This window comes from Chrysemys picta, chromosome 20 (genome assembly GCF_011386835.1).
Source record: "Chrysemys picta bellii isolate R12L10 chromosome 20, ASM1138683v2, whole genome shotgun sequence".
Taxonomy (NCBI): domain Eukaryota; kingdom Metazoa; phylum Chordata; order Testudines; family Emydidae; genus Chrysemys; species Chrysemys picta.
Window position 1 is genome coordinate 1,956,696 of NC_088810.1, and position 27,526 is coordinate 1,984,221.

Genomic DNA, 27,526 nt, shown 5'->3' on the forward strand with positions numbered 1-27,526 from the left:
CGGCTTCTTTGAACGTCCCAGGTTTAGGGAACAGAGAAGAACCAGTTGACATAATTAATTTGGACTGTCAAAAAGCCTTCGGCGAGCTCCCTCACCGTAGGGCAGTAACAGGGCTGGCCCACAACATTTTGGCATCTGAGGCGGGGAGCTCAAATGATGCCCCCATGTCCTGGATCATCTAGACTTAAGGAACTAAACTCAGCAGCAGCTGTTTCTTGTGCCTCCACCACACTCTTCTCTGATCTACACTTTTCTTCAGGGATGGGCATGGTTACATCCATTTGAGATGGAGATATGGATGCTGCAGTAGCTGCCAAGTCACCTGCCCTCTGACTAACTGGAAGATGAGGCATCTTCTCACCATTCACATCCTCACTGGGGCCGGAAGGCTCACCGTGAACATTTGTGTCTACGTATCTCAGGAGATATAGTCCCATGCAGGGCTCTACCCTGGAGTTCCACTCTGTGATTTCTAGGCATGAAAGAGCTGAGAGAAATGCCTGGTGTCAAGTATCGGGGGTAGCCGTGTATCCAGGAAAACAACAAGGAGTCCGGTGGCAGCTTAAAGACTAACAGATTCCGTGGGTAAAACGAAAGCTGTTGCCCAAATCAATCTGTTAGTCTTTAAGGTGCCACCGGACTCCTTGTAGTTTCTGAGAGAAATGTTTTCACCAAAACTTTTCTCCACCCAAAAACGCAGGTTTGGCGCAACTGAAACATTTCACGAATTTCTGTCAATTTCACCACATTGCTGCAGCAGCAAAAACAAATCCTAGAAAAAAAAATCCTGAAAAAATGGAAATATTTTCTCTTCACAATTCCAGAATTAAACGTTTTGATTTTTTCAACTCAATGTCATTTGAAAATTGACGGCAACATTTATCTTTAAACCATTTTAAGAATGTTTTTAAATGCCTGAAAATGAACCAAAACCATTTTTTGTTCGGCTTTTCAGTCGGATGAGAATTTTGGTTCAACCGAAAACGATTTTTATTTCCTGATCGTTTGGAACTGCCATTGAACCAAAAAATCGGTTATTTGTGCAGCTCTGATCCCTGGTGCTTTCCCCACCAAATCTCTGCTAGAATTCCCTTTCCATCCTCATTTTGGTCTTTACTGTCTCCTCCTCCCCCCTGGCAGAGCTCGCCGTGTCAGCCGTGAGAAGCTCCGTTCAGCTCCGAGCCCAGCCCCGTGAGCCTCCGAGCACCAGGATGGTTTCCTTCATCCTCTGCCTTCTCCCTGCTCTCCTAGCTACAACGAGTGCAGAAACTACCCCAGGTGAGTCATCCACTGCTGTGGCCATGTAACCCCCCCTGGACGGATCCCCAGTCAGGGGAACATCCAGGATGAGCAGGGATGGGGGATGAGCTCTGTGTGGGGTACAGGGCCCTGTCTACACTACGGCTGCTGTAGTAGCTTACCCGCAGCGCTGTAGCTGGGCCAGCAGAGACCTGTAGTGAAGACGCCGTCAGTCCCAATGGACGGGGTTTTTCCGTCCCTGTGGGAACTCCCCTCCCTGAGCCGGTAGCCAGGCCGAGGGAAGCATTCACCCATCGACCTGCATCTACTCCAGGGGTTAGATCGGCCGAGCTGCGGTGCTCCGGGTGTGGACTTTTCAACCCCCCTGAGCAGTGTATCTATATCACCCTAGTTAGTGTAGACCAGGCTGAGGGGCACCATTACCGGACACTGCCCTGAATTCTTATTTCCACAAGGCCCCGCGGCATTGCTTTGGCAGCACAAAGGGGACTGAATATAGGAGTAAATGACACTGCTAAGGGCCTGAGTGTAACCTGGAATCAGGGCTCTCCAACCGAGCAAACAGAGGCAGAATGAGATGCAATGGTTGGGAGTTGAATTTAGACCAATCCAAGGTGCAGCATGTGTGCAGGGCTTTGAAGGGCAGAGATTGTTCACATACAGGTCCCCAAGAGGTCTGTGCATGTCCATGTACTGTTAATGCCACTTGTATCAATGGTAATTTGGGGAACACGGGACAATGAACGTCCTTTTGTTTTTTGCCTGGCAATTTCCATCCTTCCCATCCCCCACAGACTGCGAACGGCTGGGCTGATCCAGAGGGATGGGTGCAAAGTTGGCTTTACCTTAAGCTCAAGGCCATGTAACCGGGATCTAAACCTGGAGGACCAGTCATCAGAGAGCCTTCCCAACGGGGAGCAATCCCCACAAGCCTAGGGGCCAAGACAGCTGGCTTCTGCACCCCAAACCCTTCTGTCACACCCTCTGCTGGCCGGCTGCAGGGCCGGCCCACAACATTTTTGTACCTGAGGTGGGGAGCTCAAATGACGCCTCCATGTCCCGTCGCTTGGGCCAAAACCTTGAAAGGTCTCAATTCTGCCTTCTTCCTGTTCTACTCCTTTCGTGGTACGGCTCTTCTACCTACGCCAATAAAGGAGAACTAACAACTTAAAATGCCTTGTTCAAAAATTTTAAGTAACACTTAACTTTCAAACGCCTGAACAGCAAATGTAACTTTTCTTGTCTGCATAGTAAACACTGGCATTTTTATCTGTTTGAATAATCAAAGTGGTGCTTTCCGTGCCTTCTTGGTTGCAAAGATTTGAACTGCTCCCTGCTGAAGGTCCACAGTCTGGGCCAGCTCGTGCTCTGTTGAGATGGTTGCAAGGCCGACCAGCCTCTCCTGTGTCATTGTGGAGCGCAGATGTGTTTTTATTAACTTCAGCTTGGAGAAGCTGCGTTCTCCACTGGCAACTGTTACAGGAAGTGTTAGAAGTATGTGCAGAGCAACAAAAGCATTTGGAAAGAGGGTGGTCATCTTATTTGTGCACTTATATTCCAGAACAGCCTTTGGAGTTGATCCTGCTGAAATGTATCTTGAAAGGGCTTTCAGTTCATCACCTAAATCACTCGCATCAATATTGCACATGTCATCATGTGTCAACACTGTCTCTGGGGCCCTGCATGAAACGTTCTTCAAATGACTGTATTGCACAATCCAACACCTGGTTAAAGAATTCAACTTTGAATTGTTGTTTGGGGTCTCTTATGGGTTTATCCCATGCCTCATAATCAAAATGTCTTCTTCGGTGACCCTTGAATTGGTGGGAAATAGCTTCAGTGTGACGTTCCTCTGTCAATTTCTGTGCATTCTTCAGAACATTTTGAAATCCCTCATCTAACCGGTAAGACTGTAGGTATGACTTTGCTTTGTCCAGTTGTTCCATTGCTCCAGATATATCAAGGTCAACATCTTGGAGTCTCTTGCTACAACATTTATTTCAAACAGTATGTCATGACACAACACTAAGCCACACAGAAGTTTGAAGTTATGTATGTTTGTGGTGATTCCATTTCCCTCTGCCACTGTTCTCCCATGAACAGTTCCTACCATAGCATTATCCTCCATAATGACAACTATGTCATCATCTATCTTCCCAATTTGGTGTTTGATCGGCTTTATCGCCTCCACCCGACTTTCCCATCGTGTGGCACTCAGTGGTTTCAGTGTCAGAGAGGATGTTCCCAGATGTTGCTTCAAAATTTGCCATGGATGAGTTGATGCCAAGAAAAATACATAGATGCTTTGAATTACATTAAAAGATTCAGCAGCCTCACTAGAAGCTGATGCTGCATCACTGACCACCAAGTTCAATGAATGAGACCTGCATGGGACAAAAAAACCTACAGGGTTTAACTCTCGGCTCCGTGTCTGCACTCCTCTGTTCTTTCCTCTCATGTTGGCACCATTATCGGAGGCCTGACCTCTCATGTTAGCTATCGCAATTCCGGTATCTTCCAGCTTTTTAAGTCATACTAGCTCCTGTAGTATCATCAATGTCAATAAATTCTAGAAAATGCTCTCTGACAGTCACCATTGCAAGGACATTTTTACTAGGTTCTGTTGTTGTTACGAAATGCACCATTAAAGTCATTTGTTCCTTATGGCTGATGTCAGGTGTGCAGTCCAGAATAGTATCTTGCTGACTTCAGATCTGCCACCATTTTCTGTTTGACTTTTGTTGCCAGTAACTGTCTGATCTCATTTTGAATTGTTTTTCCAAGGTAGTGGTGTGTGTACATTTCTTGGGTGATGACTCTCCTTAGATGCTCCTGGAGTACAGCATCAAACTCAGCCATCAGCTCCACAATTTTAAGGAAGTTTCCATTGTTTGGCACATACAGCTGATCTGAAGTGCCACGCAGTGCTAGGTTTTGGGTAGCAAGCATTCTCACAAGGGCACTGAGCCTTTTCAGAACATTTTGACAGTAAAGAGACTCTGATCCAATCTTCTCTTGATGCTGATCATCTATGGTGGCCTTTAACCTTAGTCTCATCTCAAGCTCTTTCCACCTATGGAATGCTCTCTGGTGATTTGCTGCCTTCTCATGAGCAGACAGAATACATATGTACCAGCAGCAGACACAATTTTCTACTCTCTGTGTCCTAGTGATGCGTCTGCCTCAGTTTGCCTCATTGTAAGGCTAGCCCTGGCCGGCTGGCAGCCCAGAGAGCCGGGCTGCACTCACATCAGTTTCTATGCAACCAAATAACTTTTGAACGCTGCGTTCCATTAACTCCAAAATGTCAGGGGATGTTCTAGACAGCACTGGGCAGAACCACATTGACTTTGGGGGAAATCAGAAAACAGGAAGAGGGAAATCGGGGACACACTGAACCCCTTGGCTTCTGGCCAGCCCAGCCACACTTCCAACCACCTCTGTAACTGTGTGTACGTCAAAGAACCGGTTGATGGGACCATTGACATCTTCCTGCCCATCAACCCCGCCCAGCCCAGCACTGCCCAGCGTCCCCATGGAGCGCAACATGTTACACCCTGAGCAGCTGATCTCCCAGACAGAAAGAAGGATGATGCTGTAGGGGGAGGGTGAATTGGGGGCACATAGAGCCCCTGACATGGAGGGAGAATGGGGGTCTTGGTATGGGGGATGGGGAAATGGGGGGCATGAGGTGGGGGGTGAAGGGGGTTGCACGGTATTCCTGAAATAGAAGGGGGTGGGAGGGGTACACAAGGAGTTTGGGAGGGCCATGGGGGGCTGCCAGGAGCCCCAGGCCATGCAATGGACTCAGCCAATACAGGCTGCAAAACGAGCGACTCTCCAGTACTGTGAATACCTGCACAACCGGAGCCACATTTGGGGTGGGCGGAGTTTATTTTGTGGGCAGACATTGGGAAAAGCATCATCCCCTTCACCCGTCCCCAGTCTGACCCCCGGATACCGTTGGCTCAGGAGCTGAAACTGTGCAATTGCTTAGTGTCCAGGAGGAAATCGGGTCCGTTAACCCCTCGGCTTGTTTGGAGCAGAGGGGGAAGACTGGGGCTAAGGGACGTGTCAGAGTGACACTGTCACACCCCAGTAAGAAGGAAACACTTGTTCTTCTTTCTCCAGGTCACACCCTGACATGTAACACGTGCTTTGGCCAAACGAAGAACTGCAGTTTCAATCCAGGAACCTGCCAAGCCAACAAGGCTACTGGTGGCTGCCTCTCCGTGGCAGAAGATAGTACACTGGGTAGGTGACATTGCCGTCAACCCAAGCACATCCTACCCTGCAGTCTGTCACCATCCACATCGCTAAGGCCAACCCCAAACAGTCCATCGACAAAGCACATTCACCCGGCACAGAACACTCAGTCTGGGCTCAACACGGCCTTTATTCAGGCAACGTTACGGTGTCTTACGTAGCGACTGGAAGACTCGGCGGTTCCAAATCCTGGCCCCATTGGAGTCAGTTGTAAATCTCCCATTGACTTCAGTGGGGTCAGGATTTCACCCTTTGAGCTTTTTCCCCGCAATGGACGGCTGCGCTGCGACAAGCGAAGCTGCTTTGGGTGGAAATGCCCGTTCTGAATCGTGTTAAAAAAGGAAATTGGTGCTGAGATCCCTTGGACACTGCCGGGCTCCCAATGTCCTGTCTGAAGCTGTTAGTCGCCTGCTCAGGGCTGGAGCTCTGCCTTACACGGTTCTTCCCTTGCTTGGGATGCAAATTCAAGATAGTTTCTGCCATTTGCCATTTGACTTAAAGAGATTCCAAACCGTCTCCATGTTCAACTCCCTGAGGTTCTCACGCCAGCGGATCTCGCTAGTTCCCTTCATTTCGCAACGTTTGGAATCGAAAATCTGAGTTACAGACCTGGCTTTGTTCATCCTCCCACTGAATTACAGAGAGTAAATGGCTCCTTCCATTCACCTTGTAAGAAGGATGCAAAGCACAACATCAGCTTTAACGTGGTCTGTCTTTATCTAATCTATCTATCTATCTATCTATCTATCCATCTATCCCCATCCACCTCATCTATCTATCTATCTATCTATCTATCTATCTATCTATCTATCTATCCCCATCCACCCCTTCCCCTATCTATCTATCTATCTATCTATCTATCTATCCCCATCTGCCCCATCTATCTATCTATCTATCTATCTATCTATCTATCTATCTATCTATCTATCTATCTATCTATCTATCCCCATACACCCCATCATCTATCCCCATACACCCCCTCTATCTATCTATCTATCTATCTATCTATCTATCTATCTATCTATCTATCTATCTATCTATCTATCTTTTCCCATATGTGCACACCTGCCCCTCACCACAGTTAGGAAATTTTCCCAGCACAGTCACAAAATGGTTTATTAAAGCTTCCACCCACTCAGGGTACGGCTTCACTGCAGAGTTCACGTGGGCTGTGACCCAAGGTTTAGCCCTAACCCGCCCCCTCACTGCTCCCTACTATCCACACACAAAACCCTTTAACCTCAGGCTGGCTGATGCAATTTGGGGTGTAGTTTAGATCCAGGTTCCTCTTTAATTTCTTGAATTGTGGGCCCCCTAACTAGATACAGGATCCCAGCAGCGTCGCCCCAGGGCCAAATATGGAGGGAAAATAACCTCCCTGCTGTTACTCGAGGTTCCCCTCCCAGCCTCTCATTTTCTTTTTCTGTCTTTAACAAAGATGGGACAAAGACAACGTACTTCTACAAACAGTGTCTGAGTAGCTATAAGAGTGACATCGAAGTCCCCATCTCCTTCACTGTTGGGAATGGCAAGTATGTGAGGATCAACACCACACGATGCAACACAGATAACTGTAACTCGGCTGTACCTGCAGGTAAGTTATGAGTGTGTTTTTACCGTCCCTCTTTAATGGCTTGTCGACATGAACAGTTCAGACGGCGCTGAGCTGGGCTGTGAATCCAGCTCTCCGTGTGCCCCCTGCCGATGCCCGTGACCCTTCGGGCGCTTTGGAAGGGCACTAGCTCAAAGCACATTAACAAACGGTTCACGCACGTCAGCAGGGTGCACGTGGCCAGCAGATCCTTACACCCCGGCCCCCTTGCCACAGTCGAATGGTTCATGTGGACAAGCCCCGGCACAAGTGTATTATTTCCCATTTCTCCCCTTTACTGCCCCCAACGTCCATTCACTCGAATGTCATTTCTGTCTCCACTGAAATGCCTGTCACTGGCGGGTCTCCAAACCAGGGGGTGGAACAGTCGGCCCATGTGAAATCAGACGGGCGAGGGCTGCATGCGAGAGAGGGGGCAGCAGCCAGGATGGGCTCAAATCTAAATCTCCCTGAACCTGTCAGGCTCCACCTTCAAACTCGCCGGGGTCTGGAACTAATCGGATGCGGCGTTCAAGGACAGTCGTGTCACAGACAGACAGAGAAATGCCATGGGGCTGGGGGTGGGGCCTTCACCTGCTCAGGCAATGCAGGGCACATCCACCAGATTGAACGAGGTTTAACCCACCCTGTGACCGTCTCTCTCTCTCTCGGTTCTCAGTGCCCACGGGGAGCACCACCGAGAACGGGCTGCAGTGCCCAACCTGCTTCGCTCTGAACTTCACTGTCTGCAACAGCGCAATCACCCCTTGTACCGGGGACGAGACCTATTGCATCGATTTCTCTGGGCTTCTATACCAAGGTAAATGCTGCCAGCTGGCCGCAGTGCGGGAGCTACCCCAGGAATCTCACACCCCAGGAACACCCCCGAGAGTGGTGAAAACTAGTCTGTGGTGGGCCCTTGGGCGGGTGGGGGCCACCAAGAGGGGTTTTTGGCCAGAGGGGAGAGAGGAACTTGGAAGTTTTCCCTTCCTCACCTCCTCCTTTCCTTTCCTTTCCTTTCCTTTCCTTTCCCCCCTCCTTCAGTGATGCCGCCCTGCTCCTGGAGTTATGACAGCACGGTCTCTTACCATGGGAAGGGATGTTATGTCGATGATGCAGAGCTGGGAGAGAACCCAGGAGTCCTGGGTCCCAGCCCTACTGCTCTAACCACTAGACCCCACCCCCTGTATGTTTAAGGTGGAGCTAAGCTATTGCTCAGTGCGGAAGTTCCTGTTCTCAGTGTGTGTCCAGGACTCCCAGCGCTTTGGGGTGTTTATAAAATAACTGAACCGAGCGGTCGGGGCTGCTGGGCACGGTGAAAGCCAGGCGTGTTCCCCAGGGGAGCCGGGTGCTGGGGAAGGAGCTGCCCCCAGCGATCAGCTGGGTCCCAAACTCCAGCTTCAATTTCTTGTGGAGCTGCAGAAAGGGGCGCGGGGGGGAGGCAAGAGGGGAACAGACACCCGCCCTGCCGTGGCCGGTTACAGCGAGAGCAGGGAGAGCACCGGGCGGGTGGGAACGGGAGGCAGAGGTGGGAACCGCTGGATGGTGGAGACAGAAGTTATGGGGGCAGAGAAGGAACCAGAGCTGCCTGGTTGATTAACAGGCTGATTTCCTCCATCAGATTCATCTCGTTCACCATTTCAAGCAACAGGCTGCGCTACTGCGTCTGCTCAGGCCATTAAACCTGGAACCACCCTGGCTATGGCACTCTACACATTTGACTTTTTTTGGGGGAAATCTGTTCCAGCACAGAAAATACCCACCAGCCCCCCTCCCACAACCGCTGCCTCTCTAGAAACAACCACCACCACCCCCAGCACAACCACCACCACCCCCAGCACAACCACCACCACCACCCTCTCAACAACCACCACCACTCTCGCTACAACCAACACCGCCATCAAAACAACCACCGCCGCCACCCCCAACACAACCACCCCCCCCAAAAGAACTACCACAAACAAAACAACCACCATCCACAAAACAATGCCCACCTCTACAACCACCACCACCACCACCACCAAACCCACTACCTCACCCAAAACAACCACCTCATCCAAACCCGCCCGCCCCGCCCATGCAACCCACAGTGGAGCCAGCCCGGCTCTGGGGAAATTCTCCTTTGCCCTCTACCTGCCTGGCCTGACTGGGCTGCTGCTGGTGAAGCTGCTCTCCTGACCCCGCCCGGCACGGCCCACGCAGCTCCTGGTGCCTGTGAATAAAGGCCTGAAGTCTCAGCTACCCCTCTCCGTGCTGCTGGGGCGATGCAAAGGGGCTGCTGCATAGCCAAGAGTCTGCCCAGCGTATGGGTGTGCGTCTGTCCCGGTACCTCGCGGCTGGCTGGAATCTCTCTGTGCTTTAGCAAATTCACCGAATAAATCAGGATCCAAAATAAAAGCCCCCAGTGTGTTGTGTTGTGTTGTGTTTGCGTTGCCTGTTGCTGAGCCCATCCGCATGAGACTGGGGCGCTGTCAGATGCATTAGGCATATACGAATTTGCTTGGCTTTGTGTGTGTGTGTGTGCGTGTGCGTGTGCGTATAAATATAAAATCTGCAATAAAAATCTACATCCCAAGCACACCATGGATGTTGCCCACTCAAGCACTGAGAAGTTAGGAAATGCCAGAACACACGGTGCCAGTACGAGCTTAATTCAATCCCCCGGCGCGTTTGCAGTGTGCTACAGCCTTTGATTCCACGATCACACACTGTGCGTTTCCACCGCAGCCCTGCCACGGTCAATACGTTTTTTCCTTCTCATTGGGGCATTACCCCAGGCCGTATTTCCCACCCGCCGTTCCTAGCCCATGCTTCTCGGAATGACTAATGACACCTCCTGGGCCTCTCTGTGGCGTTCTCACCACGGGCTCTGAGGGCCTCACAGACATTCATCACTTGGTCTGTGCAACAGCCCGGTGGGACCCGGGAAACTGAGGCACGGCGGGGCTCCACACAGGGAGTCCGGACACACATCTCCCCGTGCACATGGCCACACTGCTATCCACACGCGAGCATAAGAACATAGGAATGGCCATACTGGGTCAGACCAAAGGTCCATCTAGCCCAGTATCCTGTCATCTGACATTGGCCAATGCCAGATGCCCCAGAGGGAATGAACAGAACAGGGAATCATTAAGTGATCCCTCCCCTGTCGCCCATTCCCAGCTTCTGGCAAACAGAGGCTAGGGACACCATCCCTGCCCAGCCTGGCTCATAGCCATTGATGGACCTATTCTCCACGAACTTATCTAGTTCTTGTTTGAACCCTGTTATAGTCTTGGCCTTCACAACATCCTCTGGCAAAGAGTTCCACAGGTTGACTGTGTGTTGTGTGAAGAAATACTTCCTTTTGTTTGTTTTAAACTGGCTGCTTATTAATTTCATTTGGTGACCCCCAGTTCTTGTGTTATGGGAAGGAGTAAACAACACTTCCTCATTCACTTTCTCCACACCCTTCAACATTTTATAGACCTCTATCATATCCCCTCTTAGCCTTCTCTTTTCCAAGCTGAAAAGTCCCAGTCTTATTCATCTCTCCTCATATGGAAACTGTTCCATCCCCCTCATCATTTTTGTTGCTCTTCTCTGTACCTTTTCCAATTCCAATACATCTTTTTTGAGATGGGGCGACCACATCTGCACACAGTATTCCAGATGTGGGCGTATCATAGATTTATATGGGGTAACATGGTATTTTCTGTCTTATTATCTATCCCTTTCCTAATGATTCCCAACATTCTGTTCACTTTTTTTGACGGCCGCTGCACGTTGAGTGGATGTTTTCAGAGAACTATCCACAATGACTCCAAAATCTCATTTTTGAGTGGTAACAGGTAATTTAGGCCCCATCATTTTGTATGTATAGTTGGGATTATGTTTTCCAATGTGCATTACTTTGTATTTATCAACATTGAATTTCATCTGCCATTTTGTTACCCAGTTACCCAGTTTTGTGAGATCCCTTTGTAACACTTCGCAGTTAGCTTTGGACTTAACTCTCGAGTAGTTTTGTATCATCTGCAAATTTTGCCACCTCACTGTTTACGCCTTTTTCCAGATCATTTATGAATATGTTGAACAGGACTGGGCCCAGTACAGACAGACCCCTGGGGGACACCACTATTTATCTCTCTCCATTCTGAAAATTGACCATTTATTCCTACCCTTTGCTTCCTATTTTGTAACCAGTTACTGACCCATGAGAGGACCTTTTCTTTTATTCCATGACAGCTCACTTTGCTTAAGAGCCTTTGGTGAGGGACCTTGTCAAAGGCTTTCTGAAAATCGAAGTACACTAGATCCACTGGATCCCCCTTGTCCACATGCTTGTTGACCCCCTCAAAGTATTCTAGGAGATTGGTGAGGCGTGATTTCTCTTTACAAAAACCATGTTGACTCTTTCCCAACAAATGATGTTCATCTATGTGTCTGACAATTCTGTTCATTATTATAGCTTCAAAGAGTTTGCCCAGTACTGAAGTCAGGCTAGCCTGGGTCCCTTTCCCTGAGCTGGGCTGGACCCCTCCCAGCTGCAGCGTGGCCACATCCTAAATGGTTAACAGTGGCAGACTAGTGGCCCTCCCACAGCAGGGCCAGAGCAGGGGGGCAGCCGCTGGGAAGGTGGAGGGAACCCTTGGGGAAAAGTCCTTGGGCAGCAGTCTACCTGGGCTGCCAGAGGGAGAGGATGAATGGGAGTCGCAGTGCAGTTGTTGATTTCAACCCTTGTCTCTGTTCAAGCAACTGGGCTCCTCTCTGTGGATATTTAATCTCCCAAGGCACATTTCCTAAATGCTGCTGTCATTAGACATTCCCCAGGCTGGGGTTCACCCCCACCCCAGAGGTGGCTGCATTTCAGTGCTATCCTAGCCTGGAGGGATCTGAGGTTCCTTGGCATGTAAGAGAGAAATAAATGCACTAGGGTAGTACCTAGATATCAGGGACGTGTTGTGCCAAGCACTTCCCAGACTCTAACAAGATTGGGGCCCCCGTTGTGCCAGGCGCTGCACAGACATGTTGACACAGTCCTGCTCTGAAGATCTTTCGAGATAGACAGTGGAGGTGTATGGGGATAGATAAGTAGTACAAGGGTGACAACATCAATCAAATATTGAACCCACCTCTTTTACCCTCAGGCTCCACCCACTTGTCACCGTAAGACTCATCCCCTGGGGTACTACTTCTGGGGTGAAGATGGACACATGACCAGAAGGAAGGGGTGGCATGTGACCCCTCTAAGAACTCCTCCCACCACCCTGTACCAATTTCAACCTCATAGGACCTCCCTGAGAGCAGATTCGACCAATCAGGGCAGATTCTGGGATGAGGTGACCATCCCAAAAAGCGGTCTGTGTGACCCCTCTAAGAACTCCTCCCACCACCTTGTACCAAGTGAGGTGGGGTTTTGCCCCATAGGACCTCCCTGAGAGCAGATTTGACCATTCAGGGCAGGTTCTGGGGTGGAGTGACCCACCCAAAAAGAGGGCTGTGTGACCCCTCTAAGAACTCCTCCCACCACCCTCTACCAAGGGGGTTTCAGCCCCCCTTAGAGCATCCCAGAAGGGAAACATGTACTAATCAGGAGAGGTGTAATGCGAGGGTCTAGGCTGGAACCCCCCTCACCCCGATCTCTGGAGTTTGACAGTGATTGCAAGTATATCTTAACAGCAATAAACAGTCTCTCTAAATAAGCCTGGGCCTTAGGCCTCAAAGATAAAATGGGCAGTGAAGTACCATGGCCTGTAAAGCTGTTTTCAGTGAAGGTTGCCAGCCTCATAAATTACAGACAGATCAGAGAAAAAAAATTCTAAATAAAACTTTAAGCAGATTGCTAAAGTGGTATGATGTGGGGGTTGTGGAGCGATTTAACAGAACTTTACAAACTTGGAGGTGGAGAAATTTTGCAAACCACAACCCCATTGGCTACCTCGACGTGTTGTAAAGAATGACAACCGGAGCTTTCACAGAACTCTACGTACCAGACCCGCTGATGTCAACCCCTCACATTCTCTGAAGATATGGAAAACGGTTTTCGGAGACAATTTTAAAATAAAACCAGATGTTGACCCTTTTAAAAAAGGCGACCACGTGAGACCATCTAAAACTGAAAGAGCTTTTGAAAAAGGTTTGCGGGGGACTTTTCCATTCCCCTTATTCTTGTGTTTTCAACGACAGACGAGATTCTAGAGAACAAGGCTGCAAAGTCGGTGAGGCACCGATACAAAACCACCACCTACCAGTTGAATCTGAGCCTTGCATTAATATAACTAATCCCCAGGTTTTCCATCGCACTGTTCATCAGCCGATCTCCGACCACTCTCTCTCTTTAGACTCCTGGCGATCCTAACACCTGGCTTCTCTCTGGAAGCCCCCTACCCATCTCGACAACCTCCAGGAGCAAAACTGGCCTGAAATAAAACCAAGGCCGAAATGCTCTTCTCCACTCAGTTATCCTATAACTAAATTCCCCCAGCCGGGTGCAACGTCATGTGCGTGAGACACAGTTTGCCGCAATGCCCTTGACATGGGGCGGGGAAGAAAATGTGTCACCAATGAATATTTACACAATTTAATGAGAAGTACTTTAGCAACCTATACTGGGAGTGGGAGGGGAGCTGTTGTAATGGGGCCAACTCCATAGCCAACTTTAGTTACCTTGGAAGTTTCACTGGACCCCCCATCTGGTGTGAATCGGCCGTCGCTCCATTAGAGTTAATGGAACCAGATCCCGGACTGGTGTCAATTGGCCCTAGCCCCATTGGAGTCAGTGGGGCCTGATCCTCATTTGCTGTGAATTTGCCGTCGCTCTATGATCTACCCCATCCCATGATCTGGTTAAACACCTCTAATGCGCAAACAGCCACACCTCTACCCTTGCGACTGAGCTGAATATCACCTCTTATCTCTGTTGCACGAACCAGCGGACTTTATGAGACAAATTTTATAAAACACAAGCTGATGGGTTGAGAAAGAGTCGGTCTGAATTGTCCTTAAAGAGGGAGTGGCCAGGCATGAGGATCGTATAACATGTTACATTTCAGTCAATCATTACTCCCAATGTATATATGATTCCAATCCTATTTTTGGCCTATATAGAGAGGAAAGGGGCCGTGCTAGACGGGTTAGTGCATCTCTTCAATTTACAGAGAACTTGGCGGTGAACGGAACCATTGTGTGGCTGAAGGTAAGAGTTTTTAATGCCGTGTTATATTATCCTTTGCAATCTTCCACGATCTGCTGCGAAATGCGTAAAGGCTGGAGCTATATTGTGAATGGTGAAACCCCATGATGATGACAGAGCAGGGATAAGAGGCTCCGTTTGTGCAAAGGAAAAGACGCCCCACTCATGGAATGGGGTGTGAACGAAATAGGGAGATTTTCAAAGGCAAAACCAGCAGCGCGGGGGCCAGCATCAGCTGAAACTCCATGGGAGTCGGGCCTCGCACTCTCTTCAGCTGCTTTGAACATCCCAGGTTTAGGGAGCAGAGAAGAACCAGTCGACGTACTTGATTTGGACTTTCAAAAAGCCTTCAGCAAACTCGCCGTAGGGCAGTAGGGAATCGAAACAGCCCTGGGGCGGGAGGCAAGGGAGTGTCATGGAGCAGAAACAGGACAACAGCCAGAGAACAGAGGAGTCTGCAGCCTTGTTGTAGCTGTGTGGGTCCCAGGATATTAGAGAGACAAGGTAGGTGAGGGAATAGCTTTTATTGGACCAGCTTCTGCTAGGGAGAGACACAAGCTCTCGAGCTCCGCTGACCCGCAGAAGAGCTCTGTGTCACTCGGAAGCTCATCTGTTCCCACACCTTCTGTCTCTAGAAAACAGAGCGGGAATTCATGGGAATTTTGTGTGATGGCAAAAGCTTAAAAGTGGAGGCCTCCAAACTCTATCCTAGATCCAGCGTTCAAGTTACTCAAATGATCTGCAAGGGGGGTGAGCGAGGAGGTGGTGAAATCTGCAGAGGAGGCAACTTACTGAGGTTCGTCGGGAACTTCAGAGAGATCTAACGGAGCTGGGTCGATGGGCAACACGATGGCAGATGAAGTTGTTTTGATCCATGCAAAGTAACGCACATGGGGAGGTCGGAGGTTTGTAGCACGCCTAGACCTGACAGGTTCTAACTGAACCGGGCTGATCCAGGGAAGGGACCAGAGCGTCCCCGTAGGAAGATCAATGGACACCTCAGCTCGCTGTGCAGCTGCAGAAGAGAGAAGCGAAGAAGCCGTTGGGCTGCCCAAGGGGGTGGAGATAATGTGGAAAACACTGTAGTGCCCCTCTGCAGACCAGCAGGACGCTCTGACCCTGGCGCCCCACAGGCAGCGCCGGTCGCCCCATGTCAGAAGGGACGGTGCAGACCTGGAGCCAATACAGACGAGAGAGTGGAAACCTGGGCCAGCCTAGAGCCCTGCAGCGGGACTGGGATCCCACGGGACCCGCAGGACCTCCTGCCATAATAAAAGTACGGGTAAAAGAGCGGGTAAAAGTACTTTGTTGCGGGCAGGACTGGGTGGGCAAAGAAAGCAGAGTGCGGTAATATGTGGGAAAACACAGGGCAGCAGCTTGTCATCAATAGAGTTTCAGCAATATAAAGCAAGTTGGTTTTTACCCTTAAATTTAACCAGAGGATAGAAAGAGATTCGGTGTCTGCTATAACTGCAGCTAAACTACTTTTTACATGGTTTAAGTAAGATTTGTTTCATGCTTTTAATGGTAAGAATTATGTCTGTCTTCCATTTATATGTATAATATATTAACCAGACTGTTTCGTTTAAAAGTAGCCCGAGGGACTCTGTGGGATTTGCAGGATCTAAGGTCTTTGCGGATGGGAGTGAAATAAAAATGCAAGGAACAGTTCAGGAGCAGGTGGGAGTGGGATTCTGCCCCAGAACTCCCACTCTGTTATCTCTGGGCATGTCTGTGGCGTGAGAGCATTGGGAGAAATTTTTCGACCAAAATGTTTCTCCAGTGAAAAATGCAGGTTCAGGGAGACTGAAACATTTTGCAAATTTGTGTCAATTTCGCCGCCCTGTTTCAGCTGAAAAAAATATCCTAGAAAAAAAAAATCTTGACAAAATGGAAACGTTTGGTCTGGGTATTTCCAGAATTAGACATGCTGATTTTTTTTCAACTCAAAATGTCTTTTCATTTAAAAAATGTTGGCAACATTTCTATTTAAGCCAATGTTAAAATCTTTCTAAATGCTTGAAAATGAACCAAAATCATTTTTGTTCGGCTTTTCAGTTGGACAAGAAATTGGGCCAACTCAAAACAATCCCCGTCCCGCTCCCCGATCTTTTAGAACTGCCAGTGAACCAAAGATCTGTTATTTGTGCAGTGCTGTGGCCTGGTGCTCAACCCTGCCCCAAATCTTGGCTGGAATTCCCTTTCCCTCCTCATTTCGGTCTTGACTCTCTCCTCCTCCCCCCTGGCAGAGCTCGCTGTGTCAGCCGTGAGAAGCTCCGTTCAGCTCCGAGCCCAGCCCCGTGCGCCTCCCAGCACCATGATGGTTTCCTTCATCCTCTGCCTTCTCCCTGCTCTCCTAGCTACAACGAGTGCACAAGGTGAGTCATCCGCTGCTGTGGCCATGTAACCCCCCCTGGACTTGGATCCTTTATACCCCACAGATCCCCAGTCAGGGGAACATCCAGCATGTGCCGGGGGTGGGGGCGGGATTAGTTCTGTGTATTGTATAAGGCACAATCTACACTACAACTACTGTAGCCACTTAGCCAGAGCGCTGGAGCTGGGCCGGCAGAGCCCCGGAGTGAAGGCGTCGCCTGTCCCAATGGATGGGGCTTTTCCATCGTTCTAGGAACTCCCCTCCCTGAGCCAGTAGCCAGGCCGAGGGAAGCATTCACCCATCAGCCCAGCTGCGTCTACTCCAGGGGTTGGGTTGAACTCACGGTGTGGTTCCCCTTCCTCCCAGGCGCCGCAGTTATATCAACTTAATTGTATAGTGTAGACCAGGCCTGATGGACACCATTACTGGACACTGCCCTGAATTCTTACATCTATTAAAGCCCCTCGGCACTGCTTTTGCAAAATAAAAGGGACTAAATATAGGAGTAAATTACACTATGGGGATTGAGGATAACCTGGAATAAGGCCTAAAATTTCTGATCGCACCAGGCTCTCCAACCGAGCAAACAGAGGCAGAATGAGGTCTCATGGCTGGGAGTTGAATTTAGACCAATCCAAGGTGGAATTAATTCTGTCAGCAGCTTCTCAAGATGCAGGGCAGCTTCTCCATCCCTTGGACACTGTCTGTGGAGATTGGACGCCCTTCTAAAATATCGGCTGTAGCTCGACCATCAGATATGGGCTGGATGGCAGAATGGCTGGGCCAGGTTCTCTGGCTTGGACGAGGCAGGAGCTCAGACTAGATCAGCATCAGAGCCTGAAAAGCTTAGATTCTCTAAAAGAAAAGTTGTGAAGCTGCTGCACTTACACAGCTTGTGTGCAGGGCGCTGTACAGAAGGACTGAAGGGCAGAGATTGTTCACTTACATGTCCCGAAGAGGTCCCCAGCATGTCCATGCAACCAAATAACTTTTGAATGCTGCGTTCCATTAACTCCAGAACTTATGGGGATGTTCTAGACATCACTGGGCAGAACCCTATTGATTTGGGGGGAAATCAGAAAGTGGAAAGAGGGAAATCGGGGACACACAGAGCCATTGGCGTCGGGCCAGTCCAGCCACACTTTCAACCATCTCTGTGATTGTGTATGTCGAAGAGCCAGTTGGTGGTGCCATTGACACCTTCCAGCCCATCAACCCCGCCCAGCCCAGCGTCCCCGTGGAGCGTAACATGTTACGCCCTGAGTGGCTGATCTCCCAGATAGAAACAAGGATGATGGTGGGGGGAGGGGGGGAATGGGCGACACACAGTGCCCCTGGCATGGGGGGAGAAGGGGGAGACCCTGGTACGCAGGAGGGGAAATGGGGGGGGGGAAGACAGAGCCCCTGGCATTGGAGTGAATCAGGGACCCTGGTATGGGGGGGGGAATAGGGAATGGGGGGCACACAGAGCCCCTGGCATGAGGTGGGGGGGGGCTACATGGCATCCCTGAAATTCAGCAGGGTGGGAGGGACGCGCAAGGAGTTTGTGAGGATAATGGGGGGCTGCAACGAGCCCCGGGCCGTGCAATGGACTCAGCCAATGCAGGCTGCAAAGCGAGCGACTCTCCAGTACTGTGAATACCTGCACAACCGGAGCCACATCTGGGGTGGGTGGGGGTGGGCGGAGCTTATTTTATGGGTGAAGCTTGGGGAAAGCACCGTCCCTTTGACCCGTCCCCAATTAGTCCCCACCGGGTACCACTGCCCAGAGTCTGAAATTGTGCAATTGCTGAGTGTCCAGGAGGAAATCTGTTAACCCCTCGGCTCGTTTGGAGAAGATGGTGCTGGTGTGGGAGGGGCACTATATGTGAGAGGCAGCGTAGAGTCAAATGAAGTAAAAATCTTAAATGAACCAAACTGTCCCGTAGAATCTCCATGCATTGTAATTCCATGCTCGGATAATAAGAATATAGCAGTATGGATATATAACTGACCACCTGGCCAGGATGGTGATAGTGACTGTGAAATGCTCAGGGAGATTAGAGAGGCTATAAAAATAAAAAACTGAATTATAATGGGGGATTTCAACTATCCCCATAATGACTGGGTACATATCACCTCAGGACGGGATGCAGAGATAAAGTTTGACACCTTAAATGACTGGTCTTGGAGCAGCTGGTCCTGGAACCCACCAGAGAAGAGGCAATTCTTGATTTAGTCCTAAGTGGACCGTACGGTAATAGTGACCATAATATAATTAAATTTAACATCTCTGTGGCGGGGGAAACACTACAGCGGCCCAACACTGTAGCATTTAATTTCAGAAAGGGGAACTACTCAGAAACGAGGAAGTTAGTTAAACAGAAATGAAAAGGTCCAGCGCCAAACATGAAATCTCTGCAAGCTGCGTGGGAACTTTTTAGGGACACCACAACAGAGACTCAACTTAAATTTTAATACAAATTAAAAAACATAGTAAGAGAACCAAAAATAGAGCCACCGTGGCTAAAAGAAGCCGCGAGAGGCAAAAGGCATCCTTTAGAAAGTGGAAGTTAAATCCTACTGAGGAAATAGAAAGGAGCATAAACTCTGGCAAGTGAAATGTAAAAATATAATTAGTAAGGCCAAAAAAGAATTTGAAGAACAGCTAGCCACAGACTCCAAAAGTAACAGCAGAAGCAGGAAGCTGCTAAACAACCAGTGGGGCCACTGGGTGATCGAGATGCTAAAGGAGCAGTCAAGGACGATAAGGCCATTGCAGAGAAACTCAATGAATTCTTTGCATTGGTCTTCACAGCTCAGGATGTGAGGGAGATTCCCAAACCTGAGCCATTCTTTTCAGGTAACAAATCTCACGAACTGTCCCAGATTGAGGTGTCATTAGAGGAGGTTTTGGAACAAATTGAAAAACTAAACAGTAATAAGTCACCAGGACCAGATGGGATTCACCCAAGAGGTCTGAAGGAACTCAAATGTCAAATTGCGGATATGCTACTAACTGTCATCTGTAACCTATCATTTAAATCAGGTTCTGTACCAGATGACAGGAGGATCGCTAATGTGACGCCAATTTTTAAAAAGCAACAGAGGGTCCTGTGGCACCTTTAAGACTAACAGAAGTATTGGAGCATAAGTTTTCGTGGGTAAGAACCTCACTTCTTCAGATGCAAGAAGAAGAAGTGATGTTCTTACCCACGAAAGCTTATGCTCCCAATACTTCTGTTAGTCTTAAAGGTGCCACAGGACCCTCTGTTGCTTTTTACAGATTCAGACTAACATGGTTACCCCTCTGATACAATTTTTAAAAAAGACTCAAGAGGTGATCCCGGTAATTACAGGCCAGTAAGCCTGACTTCAGTATCTGGCAAACTGGTTGAAACAATAATAATGAACAGAATGGTCAGACACATAGATGAGCATGATTTGTTGGGGAAGAGTCAACATGTTTTTTTGTAAAGGGAAATCACGCCTCGCCCATCTACTAAAATTCTTTGAGGGGGGTCAACAAGCACGTGGACATGGGGGATCCAGTGGATAGAGTGTATTTAGATTTTCAGAAAGCCTTTGACAAGGTCTCTCCCCAAAGGCCCTTAAGCAAAGTGAGCTGTCATGGGATAAGAGGGAAGGTTCTCTCATGGGTCGGTAACTGGTTAAAAGATAGGAAACAAAGGGTAGGTATAAATGGTCAGTTTTCAGAATGGAGAGAGGTAAATAGTGGTGTCCCCCAGGGGTCTGTACTGGGCCCAGTCCTATTCAACATATTCATAAACGATCTGGAAAAAGGGGTAAACAATGAAGTGGCAAAATTTGTAGATCATACAAAATTACTCATGATACTTAAGTCTAAATCAGACTGCGAAGAGCTACAAAAGGATCTCTCAAAACTGGGTGACTGGGTATCAAAATGGCAGATGAAATTCAGTGTTGATAAATGCAAAGTAATGCACATTGGAAAACATAATCCCAACTCTACATATAAAACGATGGGGTCTAAATTAGCTGTTACCACTCAAGAAAGAGATCTTGGAGTCACTGTGGATAGTTCTCTGAAAACATCCACTCGATGTGCAGCGGCAATTAAAAAAGCAAACAGAATGTTGGGAATCATCAGGAAAGGGATAGATAATGAGACAGAAAATATCATATTGCCTCAGTATAAATCCATGCTATGCCCACATCTTGAATACTGCATCGCCCCATCTCAAAAAAGGTATATTGGAATTGGAAAAGGTACAGAAAAGGGCTACAAAAATGATTAGGGGTATAGGACAGGTTCCGTATGAGGAAAGAATAATAAGACAGAATTTTCAGCTTGGAAAAAAGATGACTAAGTGGGGATAATGGCATATTGGGCTCTATTAGTAGGAGAATTGCTAGCAGATAGAGGGAAGTGATTAGTCCCGTTGATTCGGCACTGGTGAATCCATATCTGGAGTATTACATCCAGTTTGGGGCCCCCCACTACAGAAGGGATGTGGACAAATTGGAGAGAGTCCAGAGGAGGGCAACGAAAATGATCAGGTGGCTGGGACACATGATTTACGAGGAGAGGCCGAGGGAACTGGGATGGTTTAGTCTGCAGAAGAGAAGAACGAGGAGGGGATTTGATAGCTGCTTTCAACTATCTGAAGGGGGGTTCCATAGAGGATGGAGCTCGGCTGTTCTCAGTGGTACCAGATGACAGAACAAGGAGCAATGGTCTCAAGTTGCAGTGGGGGAGGTTTAGGTTGGATATTAGGAAACACTATTTCACTAGGAGGGTGGTAAAGCACTGGAATGGGTTACTTAGGGAGGTGGTGGAATCTCCTTCCTTAGAGGTTTTTAAGGCCCGGCTTGACAAAGTTTAGTTGGTGTTGGTTCTGCTTTGAGAAGGGGGTTGGACTAGATGACCTCCTGAGGTCTCTTCCAACACTAATCTTCTATGATTCTATGATATGATAGTGGTCTATAAAATCATGAGTGGTGTGGAGAAAGTAAATAAGGAAGTGTTATTGACTCCTTCTCATAACACAAGAACTAGGGGGTCACCAAATTAAATTAATAGGCAGCAGGTTTAAAACAAACAAAGGAAGTATTTCTTCACACAACGCGTAGTCAACCTGTGGAACTCTTTGCCAGAGGACGTTGTACAGGACAAGACTATAACAGGGTTCAAAAAAGAACTAGATAAGTTCATGGAGGATAGGTCCATCAATGGGTAATAGCCAGGACAGGCAGGGATGGTGTCTCAGCTCTGTTTGCCAGGAGTTGGGAATGGATGACAGGGGATGGATCACTTGATTACCTGTTCTGTTCATTCCCTCTGGGACACCTGGCATTGGCCACTGTCAGTAGACAGGATACTGGGCTAGATGGACCTTTGGTCTGACCCAGTCTGACCGTTCTTATGAAGACATGTCAGAGGTGACACTGTCACACCCCAGTAAGAAGGAAACACTTGTTCTTCTTTCTCCAGGTCAGACCCTGACATGTAACACGTGCTTTGGCCAAACGGAGACCTGCAATTTTGCTCCAGGAACCTGCCAAGACAACAAGGCTACTGGTGGCTGCCTCTCCGTGGCAGAAGATATTACACTGGGTAGGTGACATTGCCGTCAACCCAAGCACATCCTACCCTGCAGTCTGTCACCATCCTCATCGCTAAGGCCAATTCCAAACAGTCCATCAACAAAGCACATTCACCCGGCACAGAACACTCAGTCTGTGCTCGACGCTTCCTTTATTCAGGCAACGTTACGGTGTCTTACGTAGCGACTGGAAGACATGGCGGTTCAAAATCCTCGCCCCAAATTGCAAGTCTCCCATTCACTTTAGTGGGGCCAGGATTCCACTAAGTTTTCATCTCCACAATGGACGGCTGCGCTTCCACAAGCGAAGCTGCTTTGGGTGGAAATGCATGTTCTGAAATGTGTTAAAACCAGGAGATTGGCGCTGAGATCCCTTGTAGACTGTCGGCTTGCTCCCAGGGTCCTGTCCGAAGCCGTTATTCTCCTGCTCAGGGCTGGAGCCCTGCCTTACAAATTATTCCCCTTGCTTGGGATGCAAATTCAAGGTAGTTTTTGCCCACTTGACTTAAAGAGATTCCAAACCCTCTCCGCATTCAACTCCCGGAGGTCTTCAGGCCGGCGGATTTCACTGGTTCCCTTAACGTCTCAACATTTGTCCTTTTTAAATGAAAATCTGAGTTACAGACCCGGTTTTGTTCATCCTTCCATTGAATTACAGAGAGTTAAGGGCTCCTTCCATTTACCCTGTAAGAAGGATGCAAAGCACAGCATCGGCTTTAACGTGGTCTGTCTTTATCTATCTAATCTCCAGACACCCATCTCTCTCTCTCTCTCTCTCTCTCTCTCTCTCTGATCACACTCAGGAAATTTTCCCAGCACAGTCACACATGCATTTATTCAAACTTCCACCCACTCAGGGTACGGCTTCACTGCAGAGTTAACATGGGCTGTGACCCGAGGTTTAGCCCTAACCCCCGCACCTCCCCCTACTATTCACCCACAAAACCCTTTAACCTCAGGCTAGCTGATGCAATTTGGGGTGGAGTTTATACCCGGGTTCCTCTTTAACTTCTTGAATTGTGGGCCCCAAACTGGACACCGGATCCCAGCAACTGTTGCCCCAGGGCCAATCATGGAGGTAAAATAACCTCACTGCTGTTACTTGAGATTTCCCTCTGAGTCTCTCATTTTCTATTTTGGTTTTCTTAACAAAGATGGGACAAGGATGCCGTTCTTCTACAAAGAATGTCTAAGTAACTATAAAAGTGACATCAAAGTCCCCATCTCTTTCACTGTTGGGAATGGCAAGTATTTCAGGATCAACACCACACAATGCAACGGCACAGATAACTGTAACTCGGCGGTACTTGGAGGTAAGTTATGGGTCTGTTTTTACCGTCCCTGTTTCATGGCTTGTCCACAGGAACAGTTAGACAGAGCTGAGCTGGGGTGTGACTCTAGCTCTCCACGTGCCCCCTGCTGATGCACGTGAACAGCTCGTTAGAGCACCCTGAAATTGGACTAGCATAAATCACAGTAATGAACGGTTCACGTGCATCTGCAGGGGGCATGTGGACAGCTAGGCCATGGCAGGCTGGTGCAGGGTCCATTCACACCCCAGCGGATCCTTAGATTCCCCCGCCCCTTGCTACAGTCGAATGGTTCATGTGGACAAGCCCCTGGCACAACTGTATTTGTTCCCATTTCTCCCCTTACTGCCCCCAACGTCCATTTACTCGAGTCGGGGTCCATGTGAAACCAGACGGGCGAGGGCTGCATGCGAGAGGGGGGGTAGCAGCCGGGATAGGCTCAAATCTAAACCACCCTGAACCTGTCGGGGTCCAACATCAAACTCGCCGGGGTCTGGAACTGATCAGATGCGGCGTTCAGATAGTTGTGTCACAGACAGACGGAGAAATGCCGTCGGGTGGGGGGTGGGGCCTTCATGTGCTCGGGCAATGCACGGCAGTGGGCACATCCCACAGGTTGAATGAGGTTTAACCCACCCTGTGACCGTCTCTCTCTCTCTCTCTCTGCCCCCCTGTCGGTTCTCAGTGCCCACGGGGAGCACCACCAAGAACGGGCTGCAGTGCCCAACCTGCTTCGCTCTGAACTTTGCTCTTTGCAACACCTCAGTCACCCCTTGTACCGGGGACGAGACCTATTGCATGGATTTCACTGGGTACCTAATGAACGGTAAATGTTGCAAGCTGGCCGCAGTACCGGAGCTACCCCGGGAATCTCACAACCCAGGAACTCCCCCGAGACTGGTGAAAACTAGTCTGTGCTGGGCCCTTGGGCGGGTGGGGGCAGCAAGGGGGGGTTTTGGCCAGGGAGAAGGAGAGAGGAATTTGGAAGTTTTCCCTTCCTCACCAGTTCCCCCATCTCAGTGATGCTGCCCTGCTCCTGGAGTTATGACAACGTGTCTCTTGCCATAGGAAGGGTTGTTATGTCGATGATGCGGAGCTGGGAGAGAACCCAGGAGTCTTGGCTCCCAGCCCCACTGCTCTAACCACTAGACTCCACTCCCTGTATGTTTAAGGTGGAGCTAAGCTATTGCTCAGTGCGGATGCTCCTGTTCTCAGTGTGTGTCCAGGACTCCCAGCGCTTTGGGGTGTTTATACAATAACTGAACCGAGCGGTTGGGGCTGCCGGGGACGGTGAGAGCCGGGCGTGTTCCCCGGGGGGGCCGGGCGCTGGGGAAGGAGCCGCCCCCGGCGATCAGCTGGTTCCAAACTCCAGCTTCAGTGTCTTGTGGAGCTGCAGAAAGGGGCGGGGGGAGATGAGAGGGGACCAGACACCCGCCCTGCCGTGGCCGGTTACAGCGAGAGCAGGGAGAGCACCGGGCGGGTGGGAACGGGAGGCAGAGGTGGGAACCGCTGGATGATGGAGACAGAGGTTCTGGGGGCAGAGAAGGAACCAGAGCTGCCCCCGCCGAATAACAGGCTGATTTCCTCCCTCAGATTCAGCTATTTCACCATTTGTTGGAAAAGGCTGCGCTACTGCATCCACAAAAGAGATTAAACGTGCAACCAGCCTGATTTCCGCAGCCTACAAATACGTCTTTTTATGGGGGACCTCTGTTCCGGCGGAGAAAATCCCCATCAACCCCCCTTCCACAACCGCCACCCCCGCTAATACCACCACCACCTCTACCCCTATAAATATCACCCTCCCCACAACAACCCGCAGTGGGGCCAGCCCGGCTCTGGGGAAATTCTCCTTTGCCCTCTACCTGCCTGGCCTGACTGGGCTGCTGCTGGTGAAGCTGCTCTCCTGACCCCGCCCGGCACGGCCCACGCAGCACCTGGTGCCTGTGAATAAAGGCCTGAAGTCCCAGCTACCCCTCTCCGTGCTGCTGGGGCGATGCAAAGGGGCTGCTGCATAGCCAAGGGTCTGCCCAGCGTATGGGTGTGCGTCTGTCCCGGTACCTCGCGGCTGGCTGGAATCTCTCTGTGCATTAGCAAATTCACCGAATAAATCAGGATACGAAATAAAAGCCCCCGGTGTGGTGTTGTGTTCGGGTTGCCCGTTGCTGAGCCTGACCGCATGAGACTGGGGCGCTGTCAGATGTATTAGCCACAGAAGAATTTGCGTGTGTGTGTGTGTGTGGGGGGGGGGGGGGGGGCACACAGAAGTACTGGGAAGTTAGGACATGCCAGAACACATGGTGCTGGACTCACACACCTCCTGGGTGTGGGGTTCTGTCCCATCTAGTCGCACTGAGACCACGTAGGCCTTGGCTACACTGGCGCTGTACAGCAATGCAACGTGCTACGCTCAGGGGTGTGAAAACGCCTCCCCCAGAGCAGCGAGTGCAGCGCTATAAAGCGCCACTAATCAGAGCCTGCAGCGCTGCACGCCCCTCCCCTCGGAGAGGTGGAGCACAGAGGGCTCTCGCGGCGCCGCACGCTCCTCCCCTCGGAGAGGTGGGGCACAGAGAGCTCTCGCGGCGCCGCACGCCGCTCCCCTCGGAGAGGTGGAGCACAGAGAGCTCTCGCGGCGCCGCGCGCCCCTCCCCTCGGAGAGGTGGAGCACAGAGAGCTCTCGCGGCGCCGCGCGCCCCTCCCCTCGGAGAGGTGGAGCACAGAGAGCTCTCGCGGCGCCGCGCGCCCCTCCCCTCGGAGAGGTGGAGCACAGAGAGCTCTCGCGGCGCCGCGCGCCCCTCCCCTCGGAGAGGTGGAGCACAGAGAGCTCTCGCGGCGCCGCGCGCCCCTCCCCTCGGAGAGGTGGAGCACAGAGAGCTCTCGCGGCGCCGCGCGCCCCTCCCCTCGGAGAGGCGGAGCACAGAGAGCTCTCGCGGCGCCGCGCGCCGCTCCCCTCGGAGAGGCGGAGCACAGAGAGCTCTCGCGGCGCCGCGCGCCCCTCCCCTCGGAGAGGCGGAGCACAGAGAGCTCTCGCGGCGCCGCGCGCCCCTCCCCTCGGAGAGGCGGAGCACAGAGAGCTCTCGCGGCGCCGCGCGCCCCTCCCCTCGGAGAGGCGGAGCACAGAGAGCTCTCGCGGCGCCGCGCGCCCCTCCCCTCGGAGAGGCGGAGCACAGAGAGCTCTCGCGGCGCCGCGCGCCCCTCCCCTCGGAGAGGCGGAGCACAGAGAGCTCTCGCGGCGCCGCGCGCCCCTCCCCTCGGAGAGGCGGAGCACAGAGAGCTCTCGCGGCGCCGCGCGCCCCTCCCCTCGGAGAGGCGGAGCACAGAGAGCTCTCGCGGCGCCGCGCGCCCCTCCCCTCGGAGAGGCGGAGCACAGAGAGCTCTCGCGGCGCCGCGCGCCCCTCCCCTCGGAGAGGCGGAGCACAGAGAGCTCTCGCGGCGCCGCGCGCCCCTCCCCTCGGAGAGGCGGAGCACAGAGAGCTCTCGCGGCGCCGCGCGCCCCTCCCCTCGGAGAGGCGGAGCACAGAGAGCTCTCGCGGCGCCGCGCGCCCCTCCCCTCGGAGAGGCGGAGCACAGAGGGCTCTCGCGGCGCCGCGCGCTCCTCCCCTCGGAGAGGCGGAGCACAGAGGGCTCTCGCGGCGCCGCGCGCCCCTCCCCTCGGAGAGGCGGAGCACAGAGGGCTCTCGCGGCGCCGCGCGCTCCTCCCCTCGGAGAGGCGGAGCACAGAGGGCTCTCGCGGCGCCGCGCGCCCCTCCCCTCGGAGAGGCGGAGCACAGAGAGCTCTCGCGGCGCCGCGCGCCCCTCCCCTCGGAGAGGCGGAGCACAGAGAGCTCTCGCGGCGCCGCGCGCCCCTCCCCTCGGAGAGGCGGAGCACAGAGAGCTCTCGCGGCGCCGCGCGCCCCTCCCCTCGGAGAGGCGGAGCACAGAGAGCTCTCGCGGCGCCGCGCGCCCCTCCCCTCGGAGAGGAGGAGCACAGAGAGCTCT

At 51.1% G+C, this 27,526-nt stretch overlaps 1 protein-coding gene across 2 annotated transcripts; it reads left to right on the plus strand.

Annotated features, from left to right (window-relative positions):
• The first annotated feature begins 1,120 nt into the window (after window positions 1–1,120).
• Window positions 1,121–25,745, plus strand: LOC101937982 (integumentary mucin C.1-like). 2 transcript variants are annotated; one of them, XM_024112677.3, is made up of 6 exons: window positions 14,188–14,297; window positions 16,544–16,672; window positions 22,127–22,249; window positions 23,393–23,551; window positions 24,234–24,374; window positions 25,142–25,745. In XM_024112677.3, exons 2-6 carry the CDS (start codon window positions 16,612–16,614, stop codon window positions 25,456–25,458), a joined length of 801 nt encoding a protein of 266 aa, XP_023968445.2. In that variant the 5' UTR covers window positions 14,188–14,297; window positions 16,544–16,611; the 3' UTR covers window positions 25,459–25,745. The 2 variants fall into 2 exon arrangements, with proteins under 2 accessions (XP_042713644.2, XP_023968445.2); XM_042857710.2 differs by lacking the exons at window positions 14,188–14,297; window positions 16,544–16,672; window positions 22,127–22,249; ... (1 more) ...; window positions 24,234–24,374; window positions 25,142–25,745 and adding exons at window positions 1,121–1,278; window positions 5,392–5,514; window positions 6,965–7,120; window positions 7,797–7,937; window positions 8,739–9,509.
• Window positions 25,746–27,526: the final 1,781 nt, after the last annotated feature.

Coding starts and splice junctions, on each gene's coding strand:
- LOC101937982 (XM_042857710.2), top strand. CDS start 1,212: ATGGTTTCCTTCATCCTCTGCCTTCTCCCTGCTCTCCTAGCTACAACG. Junction 5,515..6,964: donor GGCAGAAGATAGTACACTGG/GTAGGTGACATT, acceptor TCTTTAACAAAG/ATGGGACAAAGACAACGTAC. Junction 7,938..8,738: donor CTCTGGGCTTCTATACCAAG/GTAAATGCTGCC, acceptor TTCCTCCATCAG/ATTCATCTCGTTCACCATTT.